The 22,062-nt window shown below is 40.6% G+C and overlaps 1 protein-coding gene across 1 annotated transcript in view; it reads right to left on the bottom strand.

Moving 5' to 3' along the window:
• The window catches only part of ALDH7A1 (aldehyde dehydrogenase 7 family member A1), a 37,809-nt gene that overhangs the window by 3,267 nt on the left and 12,480 nt on the right, over positions 1-22,062 (bottom strand). The window contains exons 7-17 of the mRNA XM_060008931.1: positions 21,454-21,498; positions 17,841-17,918; positions 15,547-15,644; positions 13,074-13,115; positions 11,041-11,135; positions 8,980-9,064; positions 7,742-7,848; positions 5,266-5,382; positions 4,073-4,170; positions 3,379-3,452; positions 443-518 (exon numbers count right to left, since the gene is read on the bottom strand). Coding sequence (XP_059864914.1) covers positions 443-518; positions 3,379-3,452; positions 4,073-4,170; positions 5,266-5,382; positions 7,742-7,848; positions 8,980-9,064; positions 11,041-11,135; positions 13,074-13,115; positions 15,547-15,644; positions 17,841-17,918; positions 21,454-21,498 — 915 coding nt within the window. The remainder of the gene's footprint in view (positions 1-442; positions 519-3,378; positions 3,453-4,072; positions 4,171-5,265; positions 5,383-7,741; positions 7,849-8,979; positions 9,065-11,040; positions 11,136-13,073; positions 13,116-15,546; positions 15,645-17,840; positions 17,919-21,453; positions 21,499-22,062) is intronic.

Genomic DNA, 22,062 nt, shown 5'->3' with positions numbered 1-22,062 from the left:
CCACTTTCAAAGCTTGTGCTCACTATTCCCAGAGCTGTATCCCCCAGCTCGCTAGCCAGGCCCGCAGCCCACCTGCCCACTTCCATGTCCTACTGCCCTGGCAGCCTGCAGGGGTGGTAACTGTACCCAAGGAAAAAAACTGAAAGGACAGCCTCTTCCACGTTCTCCTGCTGGTTGACCCCAATTGTCCTGCTCCTGTGCTGTCTCTAGACAGGAACCACTACCGAGACGGTTTCACAGTCAGGCGCTGGGCACTAGCTGAAGCTGGAAAGATGGGTAGGAAAATAATAGCACCAAATAGATGCTCTGGGAGGGGAGAGCTGTGGAATGTTAGAAACATAAAATCAAGAGAAACTGCACGAACAGAACAGACAGTAGGAGACTGTGGAAGCACATTCCAGAGGCTGTAAAGCCAAACCATTTTCCCAAAGCCTTTCCTTACCAAGTAGATCTTCTCATGTACTGTTTCCAGGCATCACTACCAGACTCCCTGCCACCGCCAGTGTGCTTCTCTCCTCCTAGAGAAATACACAAGCAGCTCATGAATCTTGCGCAGTGCCTCTGTGTGGGCTCCTACTCAGGATCACAGAAATGAAGACACCAGGAGACCAGAGCCACCTGACCAACAGGTAGCCAGAGTATCCCCTCTGCAAACAAATAGATAAAAGACAGAGACCAAAAAAAAATGGGAAAAAGGGAACTAGGTTGGAAAATAAAGTAAAAGGAATTAACCGAAAAAACAGAAATGTCAGGAAGCACCTTAAAAAAAAAACTTACCATTAGACCAAGGTGTTAAGAGTGGAAACCTCTGAATAGTGGAAATGTAATTTTATTTTCCCATTTATGCTTATCTGTATATTATTTTCTACGTTATACATAAACTGATTTTATAATAAAAATGTTTAAATGTCATATTATTTTTAAAGGTTACAAAAAGGATAATGATTCCATAAAACAAGAAAAGGGTACTGTTTAAAAGCGTGCCTTCAAAGCACACTTAGTATCGTTTTTAGTAAGAGCAGAGGAGAAAAAAACAATAGAAGTGTTTTGAAGAAAAGTTTGAGGAAATCTCCCCAAAAGACTAACGAGATGGAAAATAAGAGGGGAAAAAATAACACAATTAGATAATTCTTCAACAGATAACATTCAAATACTAGTTCTAGAAATTAAAATACAGAAAAATCAAAGGGAAAAAATTGTCAAAGAAACACTATCAAAACAAAATAAAACTATCAAAAACTTCCCAGAACTAAAAACTGTGAGTCCCAATGCTAAGGCCAATTACTGGCCCATTGACTGTCCAACAAAAATGTTTACCAAGATCTCCATTGAGGCATATTACTGAAGAATTTCAGAACATCAGACATAAATAACAGACCCCAAATTTTTTGAAATGGGGGAAAAAAAACCAGAAATCAAAGTGGATTGGGCTTTTCAACCACAGTAATGGAAACCAGAAGACAAGTTATAGCTTCCAAAGGCTGAGAAAAACTTACAATCTGTGCAGAAAAGACATAGCAGGTCTGCTTACAATGTTGCTGGCATCTGGAAACTTGTAGGCTAAACAGTCCCCTACACTGTCTCATTGAGCAAACAATGTGGTTTATGTTAAATACCTGCTTTCCTTCAGGGAGTCTGGAATTTGGGTGCTTAGGCAGAGGTTGCCTGTGTGACCGACCCCCAATAAAAGCCTTGGGTACTGAGTCTCTATGCTTTGCTGGTAGACAATGTTTCACATATGTTGTCACAATCCGATGCGGGAAGAATTAAGCACATCTTCTGTGACTACACTGGGAGAAGACTTAGGAGCCACTTAGTATCTCATTTTCTCTAGACCTCACCCTGTGCAATAACGGCTCACAGGAAAAGAGAGGGAGGGTTCAAGAAAGTTAATCTATGATAACAAAGGGTCAGTACATAATGTCTAAAGTTGTGAAAGAGCAGTTAAAGCACATTACTTAGAAAAACTGAAGTAAATTCAAAGGTCAATTTCCTTTTTCCTTCAGTAAGAATCTCAAAGTAGCTGCCTCCGGGAAAGGAGGAGGAAAAGCAAAGTATGGGGCAGAACTGCTTTTTCCATTAATGAGACTTTTTAAAAACTTTAGAAATGAACTGTAAAGGCTGAAATAAAAGAATCAATTGGAGAGAGAAGGCATGGGCGGCAAACAGGGATTGAGGGCCTACAGAAGGAGCAGACACTCACTTAATAGTGGAGCACAGAGATAAACGGCTAAGCTGAAATCAGGAACGTTTATCAATGTCTGTACGCTGGATAGTAATTGCCCTCTGCTTTAAAATGCATAAAAGAATGCTTCAAAAAAAATGCTTCTAATTATTTAAATTTTACAGGTATTAATGTATGTTTGTTTTACTTCTCTGTGTGTGTATATATATATATATAAATAATGCAATCTGTTTTTACTATATTTTGGATAATTTTTAATAAGTTAATATATGATTGTTGGGAAGGCCTCTTTTAAAAAAAAAAAACAAAAAAACTTTTACTATTAGTACTAAGTTTAAGCATCAAGAGCCCCAGGCTCATTAAGAGAAAAGAGGAGCTGGGCCTAATGAAAAGAAACAACTCAATATTTTATCTAAGATAAAAGATAATGTATAATATTTACTATGCCCACTTTGCAAATAAAACCCAGAAATTTTCATGTGAAATTTTCTGGCTTTGAAGCAGAGGTTCTTAATCTTTTTGGGGTCTTCAAGCGTCTCCCAAGAAAACAGATGCCATTTCAGGAGTTCACATAATTCAGCTGAAGGGCCCCTGTTCTAACATGATGCTGCATCTGAGAATAAAATGTAGGACCTTGGACAATAACGCTGAATATAGAGCATAAGCTCTCTCGAGCATATCAGACCAGATAAGACTATTATTTCAGTGTCTTGGTCAAACTTTTCTAAAAGAGTAGTGCTTTTTCTTTGCCACCTGTTATGGACTAAATTGTGTTCCCCTGCCCCAATTTCATAGGTTGAAGCCCCAACCTCCAATTCCTTAGAACGTGGCTAGCTGTATTTGGCAACAGGGCCCTTAAGGAGGCAATTAAGGTTAAATGAAGTCATAAAGGTGGGGTTTTAAGCCAATAAGACTAATGTCCTTATAAGAAGATAAAGAGACACCAGGGATGTACGTGCACAGAGAACAGGCCATGCAAGGACACAGGAGGAAGACGGCCATCTACAAGCCAGAAGAGAGGCCTCAGGAAAAACCAAACCTGCCAACACCTTGATTTTGGACTTCCAGCCTCCAAGAATGTGAGAAAACACATTTCTATTGTTTGAGCCACCCAGTCTGGTATTTTGTTATGGCAGCCCCGGCAGGCTAATAAACTGGCCAACATGAAAAAGGAGAAAGGATTCTCTACGTACCAAATGCACCTCCAATCTCAGCCCCACTCGTTGGAATGTTGACGTTTACAATGCCACAGTCTGATCCTTTGGGGCTGTGTGTAAAAAGGGAGGCAAAGTGAAAGCAAAATATGTGAACGTTAAAAATAAATAAATAAATAAAAAGGAAAAACACACACACACACACAAAACAAATATACAGAAATGAATAAATAATCCAAACAAAACCTCTAAGACTCTCAATGCTAAACAATAAATAAATAAATAAAATAGGGGACTTCCCTGGTGGCGCAGTGGTTAAGAATCCGCCTGCCAATGCAGGGGACATGGGTTCGATCCTTGGTCCAGGAAGATCCCACATGCCACGGAGCAACTAAGCCCGTGCACCACAACTACTGAGGCTACGCTCTAGAGTCCACGAGCCACAACTACTGAGCCCACGTGCGCCTAGAGCCCATGCTCCGCAACAAGAGAAGCCACCGCAATGAAAAGCCCATGCACCACAACCGCTATGAAGGGTAGCCCCCGCGCACTGCAACCAGAGAAAGCCCACGTGCAGCAACGAAGACCCAACGCAGCCAAAATTTAAAAATATAAATAAATAAATTTATTTAAAAAAATATTTTCACCTATGATGGTTTCATTTTCTTTTTTTATAGTCCATTCACCACATAAATCAGACTTACGTAAGTTTTCAAAATAGACAAAGTTATACCCAAGCCAGCGAAAGATTCTGCCCAAATCCTTGGTAAAGATGCTACTTGAAAGTCCCTGTTTTACTTCATTATTCCATGCAAAGACCTCGTCTTCATTCTAAAAGGACAGGCATTGGAAGCTGTTAGATGATACACACTGTTCTGGTCCAAACTGACTAATAGTAAACTCATTTCTGGTAAATTTCACTCATTTCGTGAAATTTACCAGTATAATTTTAGTGCACAAAAGGAAACTAAGGAGTCAACATCTTCCTAATTCTGTTTATCTTGTACAGTGCTTTGTGGGATTTTCCCCTTACCTGAACTTTGAGAAAAACATGAGTACATTCTTCCATTCAAGCCACTACGTATAAGAGCTGTTATTTACTGAGCTCTTACTATGTGCAACACACTGACCTAGGCACTGAGCATGCATTTATACATTTAATCCTCACCCAATGACACAGGCTCTGTATTATCCCTAATGTACAGATTAGGCAAGAGAGGCTAAATGATTTGCTCAGGAACTCACAGTCAAACACATAGACACAAGACAAAACATGAAATTACACTCTGTAGTCACATTATGTGAAACAATAATAGACAACTTAAAGCAAGATTTTAATTAGTGCAATCATATAATTGCAACAAAGTATAAATCTCATCATCCTTCAACTGTTAATCATGGCACAGCCAAGCCTTGATTCAATCTCTAGACATCTGCTGGCATGGTAGGGCCTGTCACGGGCTGGGAAGGAGACCCTCTAGTTACCTTTATCTGTTAAAACCTCCACAGCCTGTCCTCTGATACAAGTTGTAATTGTATGTCTACAAATTGCCCTTGTATCTTCTCATTTTGTCCACTGATACTTAGCACTCAGACTATCAAACTACCTCGTCCCTTTGGTGCAGAAGCTGACTTCATAGTCTATCAACACAGCTGATACAGGTGATGAGGGCAATGTTCTCCATAAATTTCAATGTTGGCCCTCTACTTGTCTTAATTCCCCTGGCAGCTAGCTTATGCTCTATTGTTGAAAGTGTTCGTCTCATCATAGTTTGTCCTTAACCTTCAAATCTTTACTAATCGGAGTGACTTTCTAAAACCTCCCTAAAGGCCGACTGAAATTTAATATACCTTTATTTTCTCCTAGTCTTCTCACTTGTTTCAATGTTGAACTAGAGAAAAGAGAGAAGGAATCCAGTTTTTTACCTTGAATTTAAAGACATAAAGAATTGGGGCAAAAGTCTCTGTGTGTACAATGGACGCGTTGTGGTCAAGGCCTGTCACAATTGTCGGTTCTACATAATTTCCAGGGCGATCCATAACCTGCAGTAGAGAAAGGAAATAAAAACAAGAGCATTTTGTTTTCTGGTTCCTGAAGTCAGAGGATAAAATCTTTGTTTATAATTTTGAGAAAAAAAAAATAAACACCATTTATAAGTGAATTATTTCTCCAAAATAACCTCCCATCGTGAATGAAATTTTTCTCTGCCCCTTATTGGTTCTAACTTAGTTGGTTAGAAAAAAAATAGAATAAAGGAGTCAAGGATAGAGAGCTGTGCCGTGCATCATGACCAAGTTACAGGGAAAAAACGCTGGTGGTTATTTTTAACTTCACATAATTTTAAAAGAGGTAATCTATACCTGTTCTGTTACAAACTGTATTGTGCCCATACCCACACCCCCAAATTCTTATGTTGAAGCCTTAAACCCACCCCACTCCCATTACGACTAAATTTGGAGACAGAACCTTTAAGGAGGTAAAGTTAAATGAGGTCATGTGGGTGAGGCCCTAATCAGATAGAAATAATTCCTCATAAGAAGAGGAAGAGACACCAGGGACCTCCTCTCTCCAGGCAGGGAGGAAAGGCCATGTGAGGACATGGAGAGAAGGTGGCCGTCTGCAGGCCAGGGACAGAGGCCTCACCAGGAAGGATCAACCCGGCCAGCACCGTGATTTGGGACTCAGCTTCCAAAACTGTGAGACAAATTTGTTGTTTAAGCCACCCAGTCTGTGATATTTTGCTATGGCAGCCCTAGCAAACTAACATATTAATACAGAAATCAAAAGCTCTAAAAGGGTATACTATAGACACTCTCCTAACTAACCTCCACATAACCAAATTACTAGTTCATCTCCACTTAACTTCTATAAAATATTCTGATGCCTGCAGCAAGCTGCTTGGCTGGCGGTCAGCTCTCCAGGGTGACTGTGTAATTCTGCTCTCACCCTCTGAGCTGTACGCTTACCAAGAGTCACATCTGTATTTACTCCCAACCCTGTATGTGGCAGCTGTATTTGTTATTACAATACCATATTGCATTATGTAACTTAAGTAAATATTACACAAAGGGGAAAAAAGAGCTACTTCTAAAGATTAAGTTAAAATGCTTCAAAAAACTCAAGGTAAGTAACAAAAAGTACAAACACACATACACATCTCTATCCAATGAGATGTGGGTATGTCAACGTTGAGAGACTAGGGAGAAGGATTCTGCTTCTCAGAGAGCTTTGCCAAGACACTCAGTTTTCAGTGGTTTTTAAAGAAGTGAAAATAAATTGTAGATAATAAATTACATGTATAGCTTATTCAAGGATGAAGACGAATTCCTATCATACACGAAGAAAACGCCTTGAATCTACATCTCAAGAATCAAACAAATATGGTGTGAAATGAAAATTCATATTTTATGGGAAGGCAAGAAAAATTTAAACATCAAAAACTTTCTCTGCCCTATGGCCTCCTCTCTCCCCTCAACTGTGCACTGTGTATCTGTATCATGCATCAACCAAACCTCCCCATTGGCAGAAATACCTGCTCAACCATAAACAGCAACATTCTCCTAGCACCACCAAGACAACTCCTTAAAAGATAACATTCCTTATATTGTAAGGGGCCATGATGACGCTTAGATGCTTAGATCTAGATTGTGTAAACTGTCAAAGATACGTCATTCAATGTACAGCCCTCTGTCTAAAAAACCTATATAACTGCCTTGACTTCTAACAGGTAGAACGGTTCTCGGAGCTTTCTGAGGTGCTGTTCCCAGGTTATAATCCTCGATTTGGCTCAAATAAAAATTTCCATTTCTTTCTTAAATCAACTAATTTTTCATCGACAATAGTAATATGTGTTAAAAATGCTTTTGGTATTTTTTTTTTTTTTGATTCTCTGCCTTAAATGACTTAATAATCACTACTAAATGTGGATTTTTTTTTTTTTTTTTTGCAGTACGCGGGCCTCTCACCGCTGCGGCCTCTCCCATCGCGGAGCACAGGCTCAGCGGCCATGGCCCATGGTGTGGGATCCTCCTGGACCGGGGCACGAACCCATGTCCCATGCATCGGCAGGCAGACCCTCAACCACTGCACCACCAGGGAAGCCCTAAATGCGGATTTTAAATTGCACTAAATACAGTCTTCCATACCATGAAAAAGAGGTCTCCCTTCCATACAAATTCCCAGGGACTCAATTCATAGGCAACCCTGGCTCTGAGTTGTGTCTTTCCAGAAATTTTCCATTCATGTTACATTGTCATTCTTTAAAATATGTATTTCCCCGTTATAAAAGGGATGGAGAAAAGAAAAGTGGCAGTCAGGCACCCTTCATCAATTTACCCAGAGCCCTGCTTGTGCGAAAGGAAAAGAAAGAACCTGTCACTCCTGATCTCAAGAAGTCATTACCTTGCCACCATAGACCACGGTGCCACCTTCTTTCTTTGCTTCCTCCACTGCTCCAAGAAACATGCTCACTGCCTGTTTGGTGTGGAGTGGCCCATAGAGAACATTAGCTGGAAAGAAAAAGGAATGCTCTTCATTTCACCCTAACTGGCATCATTTTATAATTAAAAAGCTTTCCCAATGAACAGACCAATCCCTTCATATATCCCCTCAGTTGAGAGCAGGAGTCAGCAACCTTTCTCTGCAAAGAGCCAGACAGTAACTATTTAATACTTTGCATGTCATGTGGTCTCTGCCACGACTACTCAATTCCACCAATGTAGTGCAAAAGCAGCCACAGAAGATATGCACAAAAGAAGGTATGGCTGGGTCCTCATAAGCTTTCTATACAGAAGCACGGAGGGCCAAATCTAGGGAAAGAGCTATCAATTCATCAGAGTCCTGCAGTAAAAATATAGGCTCTGCTTATTACAGGGTGATCATTCTCTAAGAACTTCACAGAACCAGCAGTCGGTGAACAATTTAAGGGGAAGAGGCTGATGCTCCCTCTGTATGGCTGTCAGAAACCAGAGCATTAAAGGTGACCGTGAGACAGAGTAAGAAGGAAGATATAGGTAGGCCTCAGTGAGGAGGTGGGAAGGACTGGGCAAAGAGCAGTTCCAGCAGGGCAGAGCCTGGAATGTCCAGAGCACTGAAAGAAGGTTGGAGAAGCTGGAGCTCCGGGAGCAACGGGGCAAATGGCGCACAGCGGGTCCAGAAGGGGACGCAGCCGGGGTCAGATCACAAAAGACTGTGAGCTTGCAAAAAGGGTCTCAAAAGGCATCCAAGTTTTAGTCAAACAGTGATGAGTGTTTTTAGCAAGAGAGTGAATTATTTAATTACATGTTTAAAAATTACTTTGGTTATGGTGGAAGACAGAAGTGGAAGCAGAAAAGTCAGGCAGGTGACTCTTGCAACCTTGCATGAGGGAGGATGGTGGTATCTGGGAGGAGGGAAGTGAAGAGGGAAAAGCTTCTCCAACTCATCCCATCTCAATACCATCTCCCAAGCTCACCCACCGGCCCACGTCAAGCACTGAGATCCTAAACTAGGAGCAGACGTGTCACCCCAAATGCAAAATACACTGCTTTGTATTCCCTCGGGCCTCTCAGGAAAGGGAAAAAAATAAAAGTAGAAAATCAGAAACTCTTATAACACCATCTGTCAAAAAGGAACATCTTTGGAATCAACCAGATACTCACAGTCCCATGGGTTCCCAACACGGATCTGTGCATAGGCCTTTTTAAGTCTATTAACAACTTCATCATGAATGCTTTCATGTAAAAACTAAAAGAAAAAAGAAACATTCAAGGGATTAGTACATATAAATGAACTATTAAATAGCACAAATAAATGTACGAAATTATTAAAAATGCACAAATTTTTTCCCCCCAGCTTTTTTTTTTTTTTTTTTTTGGCCGTGGTACACAGCTTGTAGGTCTTAGTTCCCCAACCAGGAATTGAACCTGCACTCTCAGCAGTGAAAGCGCGGAGTCCTAACCACTGGACAAGCAGGGAATTCCCTCAATTTTTCTTAACGGTACTGATTTATACAGTTGACCCTTGAACAACATGGGTTTGAACTGCAAGGGTCCACCTGTATAAAAATATTTTTCGACAGTAAATGTTACAGGACTACATGGGTCCCAATTGGTTGGATCTGCAGATTTGGAAGAACCATGGATACAGAGGGCCAACGATAAATCACAGAGAGGTCCATAGTACTGGAATGGATTTTCCTGTACAGCACTACAGTCCCTACAAAAATTGATTTGGGTTATGACTAACAGGATCCTCCAATATTTGACACTGAATATAAAGCCTGGCTATGTATATTTGCTCCAGAACACAAAGGAAAAATAAAGGTTGACCAAATAAAGAAATGCTTGACTTTAATGTCATTTCATAGTTTACCATGTAATTAAGATTATAATCTTTTGGAGTACCCCTGTTTCCTTCTTAGCCTTAAGGTAATAAATGTTTAAGGTGAACAAATTCAATAAATTGTAAATACTTTACAAACATCGTAGCTTAGATATTCTATCGTAGTAGGCAGACAAGGTACTTTATTAACTGGTATAAGATGATGCCTTTAGAAAGTGCAGGCTCTGGGTCTCTGCCGGTTAAATCCGCAGAGCAACATTTAAATAAACAAATAAATAGAAAAAAGAAAAAAGTGCAGTAAGAGAACGTTAGAACTATCCCTGTAAAACAAGCAAGTTCATACCGCAATTCATACCACGTCAACTGAGTAATATAAAAACAAAGGAAAGATACTCATTCATTGTAAAATACAGGAAAAAGTGAATATGAAAAGTTATGGCAAAGGTAAAGGCTTAATTTCCCTATATTTTTTATCTATTCTAATTAATTTAGATTATGTCAACCTTATAAAGAATTTGTTCATACTCATTGTGGGTAAGAGAAAAAACCCAAAGCCAATTCCTCCATAATTCAATTGTAAACTGTTTATTATTTTTTTTTAATTACAGGAGGAAAACTCAACAATAATAATTTAAAAAGGCAATTGTAGCCAAATTTTCTACCTAATCAAAACTGGTTTGGCCCAGTTTTTCAATAGTATGAGTCATGAAAATCAAGGTTGTACCTCATACAAAAACATTTTAAAATCCAGCTCAAATCTAGGTGTGGAGATTAAACTTCCCAAACCCCGAACACTGAAGCGAAACCACTCTCCTCACATGCACTTAATATTAATGTGTCCTATATATATGCATGCAGACTTATACACTTACATACAGAACACACATATATTTACTTTCCAATAAACTACGTCACATCAAGTCAAATCTAAGACTTGACCTATAAGCCAAAATTTTTAAATTTTTTAAAATATTTTACTACTTAAAATGTTTTTACATGACAGCTAAGACTGTCTACCTTTTAGCAAATAGTTGTGAATTTTTCAAATGTTTATCTTGTTTTATTCTCTAAGTGACAAGGGACTTTGTCCACATTGTTCTAGGTGTAGGACTGAAAGCAGGTCTCATCACCCACGTCCAACTCCAGTCAATGAGGACTGGACCACGTTCAGCTTGGGGAGGTAAGGCAGAGTCCCTCGCTGACCAGCAGCATCTGCCAGGAGCACAGAACAGAGCAGCAGGGCCACGTGCTTGCCAACCACATCCAGGGAATACACATTTCTAGCAGTGTTTCTACTACACCTCCTTAACAGTACAATGTGTTGAAAAGCAGCACTGGAAGAGGAGGACACTGTCATGTGCCCACGCAGAAACACTCACCAGGCGCCTCGCAGTGGTACACCTCTGGCCGGCTGTCCCCACGGCTGCAAAGAGAGCTGAGGGAACGACTAAGCTGAGGTCCGAATCCTCAAAAGCTTAGGGAAGCAGAAACACATCCATCAGAGTTGTGAGGTAGGCAGACAAGGTACTTTACTAACTGGTATAAGATGATGCCTTTAGAAAGTGCAGTGAGAGAACGCCAGAACTATCCTTGTAAAATAAGCAAGTTCATACCGCAGAGGCAACTTTTCTCCCAAAGAAAATGATATGAGAAGAGAGCAATGAGCTCCCCCTCCTCTGACCTCTTCATCTTTCACCTCTCTGAAGTTTCTGGTGCTGACTGAGCCTTCTCTGCACCTTCATGTGGTCTCTTCTCTGAAAGCACCACTGTCTTTGTCAGTCTTACTTGCCTCCAGTCTCAACCCCCCACCCATTTAGATGGCAGCTTCCCTGGGCCCATAGAGAAGTCAGTGGGATCCTTCTGATTTATTACCGCCATCAAACCAAGCTCTCCAACAACCTCTGCACCCTCATCTGCATCAGTTCATTCCCTAAAATGCCTCTTGTTCTCCCCGCTACAGAAGCTTTTTCAAATGTCTCAAACCCCTCCAGCCCTTTAGTCCTGCTCCAGACGACTTCACCTTTACTTCAAGGAAAATCTCAAAGTGATCACACACAAGGCCCTTTCCTGCTTCCTCTGCATCTCTGAAGAGATCAGTGCAAAATCACTTTCAGACTGCTCTCTACTTTTGTCTATTCCTTCCTGCTCCTCTTCTGCCCTCCGAAGAAAAAACTAGCATAGTCTTTACAAGGTTACCCGTCCATCGATCCATTGTATTACTTATAATTCCTTCCTTTCTATCCCTTCCAGAAACTTACAGTCCCAATTCCCTCTTACATCTTCAATTTTCCCCTGCCCAGTCTAAGAGCATTCTCAGACTAGCATGATGGTTAAGAAGGTGGATTACACAACCAAACAGACCGAAGCTCTTATCCATCACCACCACTTTTTCATTGTGTTATTTTAACTTTTTAAGCCTCAGTTTCCTCATCCATAAAATGGGATAACATTATCTGGGGTACTAACGGACGATAGTAAGGAGTTTTAGGAAGAAAGTTATGCTCTGGGGTCTGATTGCGAGGATACAAATGCTGGCTCTGTCACTTCAGGCACATAATCATTTTAAGCCTCAGGGTGTAACCTTCAAATGAGATTAATCAAGGCATCTGCCTCATGGGATTACTGTGGGGATTAAATGACATATTGCACATGAAAAAACTGAGCACAGTGCCTGACACACACCCACTGATCAATAAACGCTAACTATATTTTCTAATCAACTCTCTCTTTTACAAAATCAGAAGTTCATCCAAAACAAACCCCTCACCATATAATTTTTATATTTCTGGTGTACCCCACAAACACATAAGCACTTAAACATGATGATAATGATGGCAATATACAATTAGCAAGTTTTTAGCATAAAATTCATGATTCTATGAAGTCTCAACCAACTGATGTTCATTATATTATCCAGAAGTTAGGCTGGTAGACTATTTCCTTTTGTGTCAAACCAGTGAAAAAGAGAATTAAATGATCTCCAAGACTATAGGTAAATGATAAAATGCCTTAAGGAAGTGTTCCTTCCCAATGTAAAAGCACTCAGTACCCCACTGAAGACGAACTAATGTTTTTGGAAACAGCAGGTCACATAGAGTTACTTACTTATTTATTCTAGAGAAACATGTGGCCAGTTTTCAAAAAACAGAAGGAAAACAAGAAACAATGACACATTAGAAACTCTCATACACAGATTCTAAGCCCCAGGTAACATTTTCCAAACATGAACGCCTTTCCCTCCTAGTTATCTCTGCCTGCAAACCATGTGTCCTGTCTCACAAGGAAAGTTCCTAAGCATGGGACACACAACATAAAAGGGATGAGTTCTTACACAAGTTCTATACATACAGGATGGCTACTGAAGATATTCTAAACAGAAATCACGCAAACAAAGAAGAAAAGGCAGCCTTACCTATAATTGCATTGTTTCCTCCAAGTTCTAATAAACTTCTCCCTTTAACATATATAAACACAAATTAATTCCTATTTCATTGTTTAATGCACACAGCTACACGGCCTCAAATCATAGCCTATCCCAATTGTTTTAATTTATTTTCTGATTTAAAACAGCATGACAAAAAAAAAAAAAAAAAACGAACAGCATGACAATAAATAAACTGTAACTCTTAAAAAATTTTCAAGGGAAAAAAAAAGCATGAGCATCGCATCAATGTCTAGATTCCTGATTTTAATAATTGTATCATGGTTATATGATCGAATGTCCTTGTTCTTAGGAAGTACACAAAACACATTTAGTGGTAAAGGAATACAATGTCTTCAATTTTCTCAAAAGGTTCAAAAATATGCTCTCACAATGTGTGTGTGTGTGTGTGTGTGTGTGTTGGTAGAGAGAAAGTGATTTTAAAAATGGTACAATTGGTAAAACTCATTAAAGGGAATATGGGAATTCCTTGAGTTAGTCTTGGAATTTCTCTAAGTTTAAAATTATATCCCCCAAAACTCCAGTTAGTATAAAATGGTGCAGTCACTTTGGAAAATTGTATGACAATTTCCCAATACAGTATAACCATAAGATCTGACAATTCCATCTGTACCTTCCATATCCTTCCAATTCTCTATGTGCTCCCTAACCATGTTCAAAACCACCAACCCCCTCCAGGAAAAGCACCTACAACTTAAGACAGGCAGATGCATCATTTAAAAATTGTAATCCTACTAATGGTACTACTTATAAGAGAACTACAAACTACCACTTTGAGTTAAAAGGAGGCATAGGGAGGAGGACAGTATCTTCTAGTGGGAGAAGCAGGATTAACGATCTTAAGCACCACTGCACATACTTACTGGACATTTGTTTATCTTTGAAGAAATCATCTAATCAAATGCTTGCCCATTTTTTAATTGGGTTGTCTTTTATATTACTGAATTGTAAGAATTCTTTATATATTCTAGACATAAATCCCTTATCAGATAAAGGATTTCTAAATATTTTCTCCCATTCTATAGGTTGTTCTTTTCACCTTTTTTTTTTTTTTTGGGGGGGTACGCGGGCCTCTCACCGCTGCGGCCCCTCCCGCCGTGGAGCACAGGCTCCCGACGCGCAGGCCCAGCGGCCATGGCTCATGGGCCCAGCCGCTCTGTGGCATGTGGGATCCTCCCAGACCGGGGCACGAACCTGCGTCCCCTGCATCGGCAGGCGGACTGTCAACCACTGCGCCACCAGGGAAGCCCTCTTTTCACTTTTTTGATGGTGTGCCCTTTTTAAGTTTTTGTTTTTTTTTTTTTAATGCGGACCATTTTTAAAGTCTTTATTGAATTTGTTACAATATTGCTTCTGTTTTATGTTTTGGTTTTTTGGCTGCGACGCATGTGGGATCTCAGCTCCCCGACCAGGGATCAAACCCGTGCCCCCTGCATTGGAAGGCGAAGTCTCAACCGCTGGACCGCCAGTGAAGTCCTGATCTTTTGAAACAGCTCGTCATTTCTACAAAGAAGCCAAGTGACATTTTGAAAGGGATTGCATTCAATCTGCAAATCACTTGGACAGTACTGATCTTGGGCAGTAATAATATTAAATTGTTTCCAAACAGTGAAAATGGGAGGTATTTACATTTATTTAGGTCTTTTAAAGTTTCTTGCAATGATGCTTTGTGGTACTCTGTGTGAAAGGCTTATACTTCTTTTGTTAAATTTATTCCTAAGAATTTTATTCTTTCTGATGCTACTGTAAATGAAAGTTTTATGAATTTCATTTTCAGATTGCTCGCTGTTAATGTATAGAAATACAGTTGATTTTTGTATCCTGCAACCTTGCCAACCATGTTTATTAGCTCTAATAGTTTGTAAACTTCCTTTATAAAAGCAATGCCCATATAGCAAAATAGCTGACAGATTAACTATTCGAATCTCACCTTATGCTAGGGTTAGTCTAAATCAGCAAAATAGGCAAAAATTGACCATAAATATTATCCCAGAAAACCTCTTTAATGAGCCATAAAGTAGAGCATACAAAGCTATGTCTTACAGCCCTTTTCAGTCATATATGCATGAAACAGAAATGAGAGAAGAACAGATGTAAGTCTTCTACACAACATTCATTCCAGGTCCTGTACTCTCACTGGTCCTGTTTAAATGTCAGTTTTCTTTTTTATTTGCCAAACCAGTCTGATAGAAATTGATAAGTACATTTGATATGATTCTACTATGGTCATTTAGGGAGGGAATGACATCCTTTTCCAAATTATGCTATTAAATCTGCTATCTCCCTAATATTAAGCCACTATTAACTGTACCCTTCCTTTCACTTGGACATTCAAATAAACACAGCTGGTGCCTCCATGGAAAGAGACAAGGAAAAAAACCCAACCTTTATTTCATATCCATACCTGAGGGAATTAAAAGCTCGATATAAAGCCAACACTTACCAAACCTCTCCTGCACCATAAGAGCCACTTGTTTTCCCACCCGAGTGCTCCCAGTGAAGGACAGCAGGTTCATTCGCTCATCTTTGGCCATGGCTGTGCTGCAAGGGGAAGAGACACGGTCACCCAAGCAGAGAAACCCAGCAATGGTGGCACTCGACGGTGCCAAGCCAGAAAATTCTGAAACCCCTGTCATGGAAAGACGTCAGTGAAAGACACAAGGATCGAAGCAGAAACTAACACACCATTGTAAGGCAATTATACTCCAATAAAGATGTTAAAAAAAAAAAAAGACACAAGGATCTATCCCAAGGGAGCAAGGGAAGGTCTTCATGAAAATGATTTTCACAAGGAGAACCATACAGCAGAACAGACTAACCCGTTCTGGGAGCTCTCCGTAAACAGAAAGCACCACAAGGATGTTGTTAAGGAAGATATTCCTTCTTGTACTGATGGGTGACTGGACAATACAACCGTAGCAGTTCCTTGACGAGCACCCCAGTTATTTTGCAGTCTCTTAAAACTGATTCCTTTAAGAACTAAAAGTTTAGGGACTTCCCCAGTGGTCCAGTAGTAAAGAAGCCGCCTTCCAATGCAGGGGATGTATGTGGGTTCAATCCTTGGTTGGGGAACTAAGATCCCACATGCCGCGGGGCAACTAAGCCCACGTGCCACAACTACTAAGCTCGTGTGCCTCAACGAGAAAGCCCATGTGCCACAACTACAGAGCCCACACGCTACAACTAGAGAGAGAACACTGCACGCCACAACTAGAGAGAATCCATGTGCCGCGATGAACAGCCTGCATGCCGTGACGAAGACCCAATGCGGCCAAAGATAAAAAATAAATTTTTAAAAAATATGCAAAAAAAGAAGACAATTTTAAAGACTGTAGGGAAATATCCTAAGTATCCTTCTTGGAAGCTGACTCAGAAAGGCTGTGCTATTTCCAGTTTCTAAGGAATGCAGACCAGACACTACTGATCTGAACCTTCTTGCTCATAGTGCAGGGTTTCAAAGGGCTTGGTGTGGGCCAAGCAAGGCAGCCACAGCATCAGACCAATGCAGGGCTGGAACTGTGTGATCAGACAGTGCATGTGGGCTTCCCAGGTCAGCCCAGCACATGTGAGCACTGACACTCAAGGGGGTTGCTGTGTAAAGCCCTTCTGCACACATTATTGTTATTATCTGAGCTATTCCAAGGCCAACGTGAAGGACTGCATGCCCAAAGTACAAGAAAAGAGCGGGTCAAAGGATAGACTATTTGTTTTAAATGACAATTTAGATAACACTTCACTATGCACTCTTTATGTGGGAGTTGTATTTTCTAAATAAAATTTTCTCACTTACCTAAAAAAAAGGAGTCATGTATTACAACTTTTTGAGACTGCCCATGAAATACAATAGTGTGGTCAAAGTGCTAGAGGGGGACTAACACATTCATCACACCTGTAAGGGTTCTAAGACCTGACTCCTATGAAACGCCATCTAATCAAAGTCAAGGCTACTAGAACCAGCTTCACCGTGGTTCAGAGACAGTACAGTCCGTTCCAGCTGAAAAGATGCTATAACATTCTGCCAAGTGAAAGCAGCCGGATATAAAGGCCACATGATTCCATTTACCTGAAGCACCCCGAAGAGGCAAACCAACAGGCGTGAAGTCGATGAGGGGCTGCCAGGGGAAGGGGAGGGGGAAATGACTGCTAATGGGTACCAGGTCCCTTTGGGGGTAACAAAAATGTCTGGAATGAGGTAATGGGGATGGTTGCACAACACTGTGACTTACTATTCTAAAAACCACTGAATTGTACATTTTTAAGGAGAGAACTTTATGGTATGTGAATTACATGATGATTTTTAAAAAACAATAAATTAGAAGCTGTGTCTCCAGGGTTCCCTTTTTTGGTCAGCTGAAGAACCCAGAGAAGAGGCTAGGTCCTTGGTGGGGAGTGAGAAACCAGAGCACAATTCCACAGCTTTGCTTTGTAAGTGAGCACGTTGATAAATCAAGCGTTAGGAAGCCATGGGCTGCACAGTGGTACGGCAGGGTGTTATTTTAGGATATAAACACCTTACAGTAGTAGCTCTGGGCAATGAAAAAGACAGTTCTCACTCATCCTCCAACAGACGCTACACAGTAATGAAGTAAAGCCCAATGAGATCCGTAACAATAATGATTCCAAAAAACCACTCACCTCCTGAGCTATACCGAGTTTCGAAATTCTAGTAAAGATGATTCTAGTTGATCAACCCAAGCCCTTCAGCAGAAAGACACTCCGGGCCTACTATTGACCTACCCAATATCCGCTCCACCACAAGTCAAGGAACAAATCGCACCAGGCAGCTTGTTGTCCTCCAGAACCTTGGCTATTATCCTAGGGGAAAAAAGCAATTACTAAGGAAGGGAGTGATTTAATTTCTTACCATTTTTTGAAAAATGACAATAAATTCCAACTACGTGACTACTTTCTTTTTTCAACTTTCTCTCCCATCCCTCAAATATCTAGGCCTAGATTTCTCCTCACATACTACAAATGAGGTTTTCAAACACTTAAAAAGCAGGACTCTTGGGCTTCCCTGGTGGCGCAGTGGTTGGGAGTCCGCCTGCCGATGCATGGGACACGGGTTCGTGCCCCAGTCCGGGAAGATCCCACATGCCGCGGAGCGGCTGGGCCCGTGAGCCATGGTCGCTGAGCCTGCGCATCCGGAGCCTGTGCTCCGCAATGGGAGAGGCCACAACAGTGAGAGGCCCGCGTACCGCAAAAAAAAAAAGAAGACATGAGAAATAAACAAAACACCTAAAGCACTGGTCAGGAAGTTCAAGTGATCACTGTTCTCAAGTATTTTCTGCCAAACTATGAAGACATATCTGGTTCAAGATGGTAGCCTGATTGCAGGGCTTGTTTTGGCTTCTCACCACAAATCCACTAAAATGATGTTAAAGAAATAAAAAGGGAAATATGAAATAAAACCCACAAAGATGAAGAAAATGAAAGATAGCTCCCATTAGCAAATGAGAGGTTTTGACGCATCTCTCCCAAGCAGAGCCAGCCAAATAAGTGGTAAAGGGTGAAAAGTGAAAGAGGTTCGCCAAATCTAGACAGTATGCTGAGAAGACAGAGCAGAAGGCACTGGACCTGCCTGCAGAACCCCAGAGACTAGTTTCCACTGGCTTCGCGCCAACCTCTTAGTCAGGAAATTGTGCCCTCCAGGCTAAAGTAAGGTGGACAAGCACAGCTTTTTCTCAATTAGTCTGCTTACAACTTAGGTTGTTAGAGTCAAAATGAGAAACACAGTTCAATGCTACTTAAATCTAATGCTACTTAAATCTAATTTTAAGTTGTAAAAAATGGCTCCAGTAATTCTGATTTCTCTGGAACAGGGTTCTTTCATTGATTTTGAGCTTCCTGAGGAGCATGGGCCTAAATAGAGCAAAAGTTCTTTCGATCAATCATCCCAAGCTACTGGCTACTTCCTAATTTGCTTAACTTAAATTTCAAAAGGATCCAAATTCTGTACCCACTTCCATAAAAAAGATACCATTGTCATACCTAAGTAAATTCTCCAATTGTCCCCAAAAATGTCCTTTACAGCAGTTTTCTTTCCTCCACCCAATCAAGGACCACATACTGCAGTTGTCATGTCTGAGAGCAGGTGTCAGGCTGTACAATTCTCTCCAGGGACTCAGGGTGTATCTACTATCTGTACAAGTAGCTGACTGCTCCTGAAGGGCAGGTATTTTGCTTTGGCCTGTGGGTAAAGGTTAACCAAAACCTATTCCTCTAATGCATGAGAATCTGACCTTGGGTTAACTCTTTAGTTTTGCTCCTCAAGTTACCTGATAAATGCCAGAGTATCAACAATGCTACCTAGACAATATGGCTCATGGTAAAGATGACCCCTGACTGGTCAACTCAATCTAAACTGGAATAACGACCTGAGAACTACAACTGGAAACCTCATGCTTTTGCCCTTCTCTGAGCGCAGTGACTCCTATAACTGTATGTCCCTGGTGGGTGGTTGAAAGCCACGTGGATAGAATTGTTACAAGACATTTTAGCTCCTGTGGGGCATTAGGCTTTTAAGCCAGGGCAACCTCCACACCTGTCCAGTATAGATCTCATCTCCTTTGCCCTGAATAAACTGCTACAAAGACACTGAATCAAGAGGAATACCTGATGCTATCCTCCTAGCAAACTATGTTCCTGTCCTATATCCTTGTGAACATATAGAGGTACAATATGTGGTCATTTTATGAGTCTGAATATTAGCTGAATTTTAAAAAATTCCCAGTGGACGTTGCAGCACCCTTGGTTAATTCCAGCACAATTTAGCATCATTTTACTTATTGTCTTACATTACAAAATCAGATAATATTCTCAATTACCTAAAAAAAATCATCCATGTTCCTATGAACACCTCAAACCCTTCAAAGGTTTAATAAAGCAAATATTTAAAAGCACAAGGCAAAAATAACTTAGAACGAATATCAAAATTAATAATAATTTAACCAGCTACTAATAACAATTGGCAAGTCAGTTCACTATGTCTACATTAATTTTTTTTTTTTTTTTTTTGCGGTACGCGGGCCTCTCACTGTTGTGGCCTCTCCCATTGCGGAGCACAGGCTCTGGACGTGCAGGCTCAGCGGCCATGGCTCACGGGCCCAGCCGCTCCGCGGCATGTGGGATCTTCCTGGACCGGGGCACGAACCCGTGTCCCCTGCACTGGCAGGCGGACTCTCAACCACTGCGCCACCAGGGAAGCCCAAGCATTATTTTTAAAAATTGCCTGGGGAATCTCATCATTTTTATGTGCTTTGTATGTCAGTGTTCTTAATATTTAATTTGAACAACATTGCCTTGAAAGATATTGTTTTCTCAATATCACATATTCCTTTCAAGTAAACACTTAATACACGCTACTCTTTTTTTAGCCGACTTTTCACTTCCTAAGCCAGTGTTCCTAAAATGACCTTCCAACATTAAGGACCCTCTTATGTATAGAATCCATCACAAACTCTCTACCAGCAATTCTTTAAATCAGAGAATGTAGACCACACAAACGATGGAACATCAAGGGCCCACCGTCACCCTACATGGGAAGGCACTCTCTTCTATACATTCTCTAAATTCTGGAATGATAAATTAGTAACACTGATTTCATGACCTAATCAGAGTTGTCATGTTTCCAAATAGGAATAAATAAAACAGTAATTTTTTTAACCGAAAGAAGAATCAGTGGAATAATATAATAACCCTTTCTTTCTGCTTTGCTAACTGTCTATTAAACAAAAGCAGTAAAAGTATCAGGTGAGTAGAAATCAAGACCATTAACATGCTGAATAGTTGTAGCATAAAGCCCCTAAATTGCAAGGCTATTTCCTCTCTACTGGATTTGTTTTTATTTTGCAAGTGACAAAAAAAAAATGTTTTAAGAGTTCAAGTTCAGGCTTCCCTGGTGGCGCAGTGGTTGAGAGTCCGCCTGCCGATGCAGGGGACACGGGTTCGTGCCCCGGTCCGGGAAGATCCCACATGCCGCAGAGCGGCTGGGCCCGTGAGCCATGGACGCTGGGCCTGTGCATCCGGAGCCTGTGCTCCGTAGCGGGAGAGGCCACAACAGTGAGAGGCCCATGTACCGCAAAAAAAAAAAAAAAAAAAAAGAGTTCAAGTTCAACATTTATATCAGTATCTGGCATGTTTCCCAAGACTTAAATGTATGGCTCTGAAAAAGCTCTGTAAACCGCCTAACGATACAAAAATGTTATTACAACCAAAGAAGAAAGAGTTTATCCAAACTCCATGCTAAAATAAATATGACACTTTCATGTCATATTAAAAATTCAGTGCCTATCAATCACCCTTTTAAGATTCTTCCATACCCAGAAAGAATACAGTCATACATACTTACTTTGTGACAGCTACACTAATGAGGGAAGTTGTTGGAGCTCCTTTCCTTATAAGGGTAAAAAAACAAAACAAAAAAAAGGCAGTTTAATTTGGTGGAAATCATAAATACCTTTTATTTTCAAGCAGAAGTCTTTGTGAGAAAAAGTTCTCTCCAATTAAGCAACTAAGCCTAGTAACTAAAAGAGAAATCTATCCTTCAGCTTGGTGCCTCTGGGACCTAAAGAACTATAAAACTTTTATAAATAGAAAAATGGCACCAAGCAATTCTGGACCTGCCTGCTGCACTGATCACAGGAACTGTTACATTAACCTCTGCCAATTAAGGAAACTGAGTAAAACAGAAAATCAATCAACATGAACTTCCATTGGAAGGCTCAGAGGGCTGAGGAAGACTATACAACTAGCCTTTGGTAACATGGTGCCAGATCATTAATCCTCCCAACTATGCCCTTGCTTTCATAGTCTTTGAATACCTTCAACTGAAAACAACACTAAGATCAGTACATATTAGCGGGACAGACTTGGGGGCGTCTGTCACAGGGAGAGAGCAGGGAAGCTCTGAGTCTAGGACCCTTCTAGACCATGCCCTATATGTATCCTTTAAAATAAA

Source organism: Delphinus delphis, chromosome 3, assembly GCF_949987515.2.
Source record: "Delphinus delphis chromosome 3, mDelDel1.2, whole genome shotgun sequence".
NCBI classification, from domain to species: Eukaryota; Metazoa; Chordata; class Mammalia; order Artiodactyla; family Delphinidae; genus Delphinus; species Delphinus delphis.
The sequence above is the reverse complement of the archived record's forward strand: the minus strand, read 5'-3'. Positions and strand labels throughout refer to the sequence as shown.